General features: G+C 33.0%; 1 protein-coding gene across 1 annotated transcript; it reads right to left on the reverse strand.

Annotated features, from left to right (window-relative positions):
• Positions 1-6,582: 6,582 nt before the first annotated feature.
• LOC141706040 (uncharacterized) lies at positions 6,583-8,121 on the reverse strand. Its single transcript, XM_074508878.1, has 3 exons — positions 7,054-8,121; positions 6,841-6,951; positions 6,583-6,591 (listed from the first exon to the last, which is right to left on the reverse strand). Exons 1-3 carry the CDS (start codon positions 8,119-8,121, stop codon positions 6,583-6,585), a joined length of 1,188 nt encoding a protein of 395 aa, XP_074364979.1.
• Between the last annotated feature and the right edge of the window lie 847 nt (positions 8,122-8,968).

The raw sequence follows: 8,968 nt of genomic DNA on the forward strand, positions 1-8,968 counted from the left end.
GGAAACATATAAGAGTATGTTTTGTACTTTTTCCTGATGGTTTTTCTTATATTTCAATGTAACAACCATATAGAGCCTACGTAATAACCTAATATTTATCCCAAGGCTTCAAGAAGATTGTTATAAGTCGTTTATTAATGATGATGGTCAAAGTTAGGAAACTATCGTCATTCCAACATTTGAGATGATGTCTACTGGCCAACTAATTCTGAATTCTGAAAAATTGTTTAAGGTTGTGCGGATTATAAATTGGATGCAATGTTGAGTTTGTACACAACTTTTTTTTCAGCGTATATTTATTTGTTCCTCATTTTGTTTCGAATTAAACAGAAGAACATGTTCTTCATATTTGTGATTGCCAATTTCAAGGAGTTTTCTTTCTGGCGGTACAATTCATACAACAAGTTTCAGACTGAAGTTACTAAGATTGATAGAAGCAACAAATTTGTTGAATGTCCTCGCATCATTCCAGTTGTCAAAAAGTAGTATATGATTAATTGTTTTATCTCCCAATAATAAAAATAAGTCTTATATTGTCTCATCTTTATAAATTAATTTAATGTCTGTATTAACTTTTTTTTAGGTTCAGAATCAAAGCTTTTGCTGAGGATTCTACGGATTCATGCATTGTGTTTCTTATGGACCGTGTTGTGAAGTCAATGATTTCACAATCTGCTACCAATCTCAGAAAGGACATATGTAATGTAAGAATGTAATTGTATATAGTTTTTTTTTATTTTTATAAAGGTGTAAGTACCTTCCTCAGTTAATAATAGACTTCCTAATCTTTTGTATTAGAAATAATTCTCAATATCATTTTGGTATTTATTTTTTAAAGTTCCCAAATTGGTTTCTAATGTTCTCCTTTTCTTGGATGGACAAGAGCTTTCTGCTATAATCACTGTTAGAGAAGATAAGCACAATAAAGGCGGTTATTTATTTCGTGCCACTGACCTTTATGAAGCATCTATAACAAGCTCTTCTCTCACTGATGTTTCAAGTCAACCTTAGATTCCAGTCATTAACAAATCTGATATAAGTCTAATTCCTTTTGTTAGTTTTAGACTAATTTCTTATATTTTTCGGTAATATGAAGTTATGATACTTATTCAATTGTCATTTTTGTGGTTAATAGGTTTTTCTGACTCTAGCAGAACTCCAGACTCTGCAATGTCAGTTAGCAAGAAGATCGAAGTGGTAATCATTATTACACATATTCATCTTAACATTGATGCAATGAAATTTTATTAGAGTTTTATCATCTTGTAGGAGAAGTAAAGAATCCGTATCAAGTGTATGAATACCTAAAACATTTGATCCACAGCAAGCATGTGAAATATTTTTATCGTAATAATTATATAATAAATAGTTAAACTTAATCCAGATTATTACATGAAAAGATTAGTCACAAAATAAGTATTAAAGCATTGACTTGATCTTAGTTGATGTTCATCTGTTTCTTAAAAAAATCTATTTCAAATTTCACTTTCTTTGCTCTATCTCCAGACAAATTAAAGAGTATATTGTGCTCTAATCTTACTCTTTTATCATTTACAAACTTACTCCAATCAGCAGAGAACCTTTCTTTACAAGCACTTATCGATAATCCCAACTTTCATCTCCCCTAATTGCAGTCACTTCATCTTTTGTCTTTCACAATCTTTTTCTTGAATGTAAATTTTGGGGAATGTACTGAGAGAATGTTGTAAAATATAATTTTGGATAAGACATAAATATTAATAAGGTCCTTATAAATAAGTATAAATAACATACAATCAACATACAATCCTTTTAATTATAATTCAAGTAAGGTGTGGCCTTTAATCCTCTAACAAGTTTAGCTTTAACTCTAAAGTTATCATTTTTCCATTTTATGTTGATGTGGTTGAACCTAATGTTTGTAGTAGTATTTTATATTCTTCTAATAATTTTCAAGTAAGTCTTTCTTTTGCAATTTAATTTATAATTTTTAAAAAATTAAAAAAATTAAAAAAATACATTTGGTTTGCAATTTTTCTAAAGCTGTCTCACTTTTCAAAATAATAAAAAAGTAAACAGTTGAATAACAAAATGGAAATCCTCGCGTTTGTAGCGCGGGCGCACGTGCACAATAGTATTTTCATCTCCATGTTGAAGGGGTCGAAGCTAATGTCTTCCACTAGTATTTTTTTCTTGTAATTTTACATATAGGCAAGTATTCTTGCAAAATAATGTCTCAGGTTTTTAAAAAAAAAATTTTTTAAAAAAAACCCTTATATTTATATTTCTAAAGATAGTAAACAAGTACTAATTGAGTTTATTATTAGGACATTGAAATTGAAAAAGTAGAAGTATAAGTTTTTAAGGGATATATTGTGAAATTAAAGATTTAAGACAGATTAATAGCTGTAAATCTATTAAGCATGCCGAAATTTTTCCTAAGATTAGTTTATATTATATTAAGAGTAAAAACTCATTTATTATTAAAGTGTTGTGATAGCGTGTCTAAGAAAATCTTCAATATTATTATTACAGTATCGGGTTTCATTTTTGTTACGATCACCAAAGATAACTCTTCTAATGGTTTTCCTTCAAAAAATTTTGTCATTACAAGTTGTACACGTACGTATTTTGCACTAAAAGTCCAAGGTTTTTATTACTTAATTTAAATAAACAATTATTGTTCGTTTTTAAAAAAGAGTTTTTGATACTGTGTTACGAGTAATATAGAAGCTCTTAAGTTATGATTTTTTTTTAATTTTTAAATAAAAATAAAGAGTCTATTCTCCAAATAATAAACACTGGGCACACGCCCTAGTTATCTTAATAAAAATAAATATAAGTAACAATCAACAAACATTTGTTAATCGGGTTAAAATAGTAACTTCTTTTTTTTCTGAAAAAAATCAGAATTAATTCAATAATGAAAAGCCATACGACATCTACAAGAATAATCGAGTCGAACAAACATAAAACAGATCATATCGCTGATTAATTTAGTCTTTATGAAGACACAATCAAGCGATTTGTTGAAATTGATATATACACATGTATCGCCTTCACCAAAACCAGTTTGAGCTATCGATCGTGATTGCAATCCCATATAAATCTTTATTACTGAATCAAACCTCTATAAATCCGGCAGATCTAACGTCCTGGACATCGAATCACATCAAAACACACCAAAAAACACACCAAGCTCTCACAGGGAGAGAATAAACAAAACCCAAATAAATTGGGAACAAATCTCACCCAACAAAGATTTTATCAAATAAAAATACAATCTTGAACGATAAAAATTCTTACCCGGGGAGGAGTATTATTGAAAAATATGAACAAAGCAAGGAAAATAGCTGATTTGGGGCTTTCCACCGGTGAAAACCGATGGAAGCCCCGAACGGCGGCTAGAGAAAAAGAGAGGCTGAGAGAGTTTTTTTAGGGTTTGAGAAGGCAACTATGTATGCCTCGGTTTTAGAATGAGTAAGTTTGATTTAGAATATTTTTTAATAGATAATTTTAATTTTTATCTTATAAAATAAGAAACACATTTAGATTGAATTTAGGTATGAAATATTAAATATGTTTTATTTCATTTTGTAAAATTAGAAAATTACGGATTGTCTTTTAAAAAATATAGAGTACATGAATCCTATAAAACATAAAAATTAGGAAGAAATATAATAATAATAATAAAATATGATAATTCAAAATAAAATACAAATATAATAGAATACATTTAAAAGTAGTATGATAATTGATTACTAAAAAAAAGTACTATGACAATTAAATGTAAAGTATTTTTTCAAAATCACTACTAGAATAGAAAAAAATATTGTTATAAATACGGCAAGATGAAATCCCCACTAATTCTTTAATCTTATGTGGTGTGATTAAAATATTCTTATTACAAATTTATATTGTAAAAAAACAGACAACCAATAAGTAAAATAATTTATAACACATATATTATATTTAGGTTATCAAAATCAAATATTAAAATACAATAATAACTAAATATATAGGTATAAAAAGTATAATTTTTAATTTATATATATTATTCATGATAAAAATAAAATTTATTTACAAAATAAAATTATTATATTAAAATTTAGTAAAATAAAAAAAATATTCAACAAAATTATATAAAGAAATGATAATCATCCCTGCATCGCACGAGTACAAAATTAGTAATAAATAATATCTTTTGGTAACAAATAACCAAACAACACAAGTCTTTTTATAATTTCTTTTCTCAACAACTACTAACTTCAACTCCTCCCTCGGACTTGAAGGCACCTAAGATTAATGTAAAAGTCGATGAAAAAAAGCTTCATGCATAGGATTGATAATTTTTCTTTTTCACTTATTTTCTCATCCTAGCCGGAACTTGGAGGCTCCTAAGATTAATGCAAAAGCTGATGGAAAAAAGTTTCATGCATAGGATTGGTAATTTCTCTTTTTCACTTATCTCTTCATCATGCGTGTCTTTCCTCTCTCACGAAGAACTTGTAAAAAATAGAGTAAAGTGCACTTTGTGTACTCGCACTTTGGTGAAGACACCACTTGCAATATTACAGTTCAAAAACAACCAACCGAAATACTACATTTCTATTTTCGTTACAGATGAATGCAATCTGTTAAATCTTATTAACGCCGTGAGGGTATTTCAGTAAACTCAATTCTCAACGGTCAGATTGGGTATATGCATATAAACATTTCACTATATATATCTTCTTCATCGGTCTAAACCTAATTTCCAAATTACATCCCACCCAAACAGAAATATGGCAGCTGCAGAAGACATTTTGGATCTCGCTTGTGATTGTGATCGAATGAGTGTGGTAAAAACTCGTTGGTTTGGTGTGAACGCGGGTCGGAGGTTTCGCGAATGTGGGCAGCAATCTTGTGCGTACTTTGTTTGGATTGATCCACCCCTTGGAGCTCGTGTCGTTGAGGCCATTAAGGAGTTACACGAAATGCATTTTCAAGCTCTTCGAAGGAATAGTTGCAGGAGGGACAGGTTGATTGAAAGGCATGAAGCTGAGACTCTTAATTTAAAGCGAAAAAAAGGTTTTATGGTGGTTGCTATGTTTATTGTCTTCTCTGTGATGATGAGTACTGGACTTGCTTCAGTTATGCCTGATAATCTGGTTGATGATTACGAGTCCGATGAAGATGCTTAAGATCTTAAGTTTTAGGTTTTTGTTGGCGTGTTTTGACTTTTAGCTATGTTCATGAAGTTGCTTAAGATTTTATGTTTATTGTCTTAATATATTCGAATTGTACTCTTATGACTATGTTATTCTCTGTAATGTATCTGATCTTTCATTTTCGAATTTGACTGCTACATTTGACAATGTATTGTAATAGAATTTTAACTTTAAAATAAAACAAAAGAGGTCAATTCATTGCAAATTGTAACATAAGGTTCCATACCAAGGTTGACCATAACAAAAGAAGGTTCATATAGACCATAACCATGAGTCATGACTACAAAGGTTCTATTACATCCATACCAAAAGAGCCAAACTAAGGTTCATACAGACCATAATAAAAAGTTAGCATCAAAACAAGCATTGTCTTCTCAAGATGGTTGATCAACAGTCACAATCATTAGGTTTTTTATAACTTCCAAACAGGTTTCTGCTTATGCCTGCTTTCCCTTTTCTTCCTTGCTAGCTCCAGATTCCTCAAACCTGTAACACTGGCCTTGTCTTTAGTTGTGAATCCAAGTGCTTGAACACCAAGAGGATTGTTTGTAACTTGTTGAGTGTTAGTATTGGTGAAGACACCACCTTGACTGCCTTCCCTAAGTGTAGTGGACCTTGTTGCCTTCCTTTCACCACCCTGACTGCCTTCTCCAAGTGTAGTGGACCTTGTTGCCCTCCTTTTACCACTTTGTCCACCTTGATTTGGAGTTTCTTGGCCTCCCTGACTGGCTTCTCCAAGTGTTCTGGAGTTTGAAGCCTCCTTTCCACCACCAACTTGAGTTGTCTTTTCCTTCTTGGTCCTAGTTTTCACTTGCTTCTCACAGCCATTAGCTTTTTCATGTGTCTGTGAACATAAGAAGTACATACTCTTCATATACTACTCCTGATGTGCACACATTATCATATTGAGATAATGAAAAAACAACATACCCTAGCAGGACAAGTCCTCATATTATGATAATATTCAGTGCAATAAGAGCACCTGACTTTGGTGTTCTGTCTCTTTAACCTTGTAGCCTCAGGGGTGGTTGCATCATTGGTTTTGTTCCTTGATTTCTTTGGCCTTCCTGTTTGTACCTTAAGTACATGTGGTAGTGGCTTAGGGTAGTCTGTTGCATCCCATTCTTCTTCACCACAAATGGGATCAAGAATGTGGTTGTATGTTGCAAGGAAACTATCCTTTGAGTAGCAAGCATGAATATACTCCTCATAATTTTTCTTAGACAATGCTATGCAAGCACAGGCATGGTAACATGGTATACCTAAGATCTCCCATTTCCTGCATGCACACCTTTTGGCCTCTAAGTCCACCACCATTTGGTAACCCCCATCACTCATAGTAACCAGGTACTTTGCACCTCCAGATCATACCACATGACAACCTTTAATCAACTCAACAGATCTGCAAACAAAATATTAGGCATTAAAAATTAGTATCACATAAACTTAAAACATGACACTGCAACATAGTTAGTTGAAGACACTTATTTATTCAGTCTTCTCATTACATTAGGGCAAATAGGGTTCAAGGCATAACTATTAAGCATCTTGTCCCTCCTTTTTTGTATCCTTTCATGACATCAATATGTAGGCTTTGTAGCATTGACAGAATAGGCAAGTCCCTATATTTTCCAATGGTGCTATTAAATACCTCACATTGGTTATTTACAAACTGGTCAGATTTAGGTGTCAATCTGAAGGCACTTCTACTCCATTGAGTTCTTGGTTTTTCAGATAACCAATCATAGCATGTCTTTGATAACTGCCAATACATGATTTTATGATGAATAAGCAAATAATTCAAGAAAGTATGACTAATGATTAATAACCAAATGATTAATGATATGGAATGATAATAGCTTACCTTTTGTAGCTCATCCATGTGCTTCTTAAATGTGTATTCAGTTGTAGCTCTAGCTGCTTTCCAGAGAATCATCCTGACACCAATGCCTTTGTGTTCTTTCCACATGTTTCTGTACAAGTGCATAACACAGAACCTATGTTCTGCATTAGGCACAATATTTTCCAAGGCATTAATCAAGCCTTTCTGCCTATTAGATATAAATGTCCAGCTGCTTTCATTCTCAATGTTCAAGTCTTCAACTACTTGCTTTAAAAACCAATTCCAGCTCTCACTGTTCTCAGCTTCCACCACTGCCCAAGCCAAGGGATACATCCCATCATTAGCATATGTTCCAATAGCTGCTAATAATTGGCCACCATAAGGGCCCTTTAAGTGGCACCCATCCAACCATATTAATGGCCTACAACCCTTTCTGAATTCCTTCTTAACTGCTCCAAAGCAAGTGTATAATATTTTGAATCTTTTCTGTCCAACCTCTTCTGTACCACCAGCATCTTCAGTCATCACCAAGATAGTGCTATCAGGCAATGCTTTCAATAAAGCATTAGCATAGTCCCAAACTCTTGAATACTGCTCCACATGCTTCCCATTAATTGTCCGCAATACCTTTCTTTTGGCCCTAGCAATTGCATAAATGCTCACATGACAACCCCAATCATTGACAACCTTTTTCAGAAAAGCTTGTAAAGGCCATGTGGAGTTCATCCTTATGTCATTTTCATAGTAATTTGCAATGCATTTAGAATTTATCTGTTTCTGATCAAAAGTTTGAGTGCATGTATGTTTGGGGTCATACACTCTAACTTGATAAGTGTCAGACCTCTGCATCTTGTTTGCATAAATATTCCACTTACAACCATTAGAGCACACAAACTTCACTCTTGAACCATAATTTCTTTTCTGCACTACATGCCTTCTTTCAACAATGGCTTGCTTCTTTACTGCCTCTCTAAACACCTTTGCACTTGCAAATAACTGCCCCAACTCAAACTTTGGATGCCCTATCTCACTCTTCTCATCAAAAACAGACCACTTGATCTCTTCTTCATCTGTGGAGTTAGCAGCCATCCTCTCTTCTTCACTGTTTGCATATTGTGTAGAGTCAGTTGAATATTCTCATTTCCTCATGTCCCCATGTCATCTGTAACCCTTGTTTTCCCCTTGTCAGTCATGTTTCCTTCTCCTTCTGCTTTTCCTTTTCCTTTTGCAGTTTTATTGTTTGTTTTCTCAACCTCTTTTGCTTCTTTCTTTTTTTCCCTCTCATTCTTATAGAAACAAACATCCTCATCTGTGCTGTCAACATTGGAGGAGTCACTGTGAAATGAATCATCAGTCAACTCATCTTGACACACCACAAAATCTTCATCCTCTGAGTCAGTATGATCACTAAACACCTCCTCATCATCTGCATGATCTTCAACTTCACCTTCATTCTCTGGATTCTCCTCTACATCTGCATTCTCTGCATTTTCCTCCTCATCTGCTTCATAGTCAAAAAGACCCTCATACACACATATTTCTCTAAAAAAATCTTCAGAATTGAGGTGGTCATTCTCCACAAATTCCAAGTTAGGATCTTGTGAAGGGTTGTACTCCTGTGACACTTTCCCATCAGGTGTGACTACTGCTAGGGGTTTGGAAGCAATGGAAATAACAAAAATAAACACCAACCTTGAAGGTAGCACAAGTTCACACATGTCTAAAACATCAACATCTAATTTTAATGTCCATACACCATTGACCCAATCTGTTTTTGGAAATTTATAACTAAATGAATGACACCCATCTTGACCACATTCTGTTAGCATAGACTTTAACTCAATTATACTCATCATGTCTACATTACACCCGTCTACATAAACAAAATCTCCACCAACATAATTCCTAGGATTTTCTGAGATGACCCCACCATAAT

This window comes from Apium graveolens, chromosome 1, assembly GCF_009905375.1.
Source record: "Apium graveolens cultivar Ventura chromosome 1, ASM990537v1, whole genome shotgun sequence".
Classification (NCBI taxonomy): Eukaryota; Viridiplantae; Streptophyta; class Magnoliopsida; order Apiales; family Apiaceae; genus Apium; species Apium graveolens.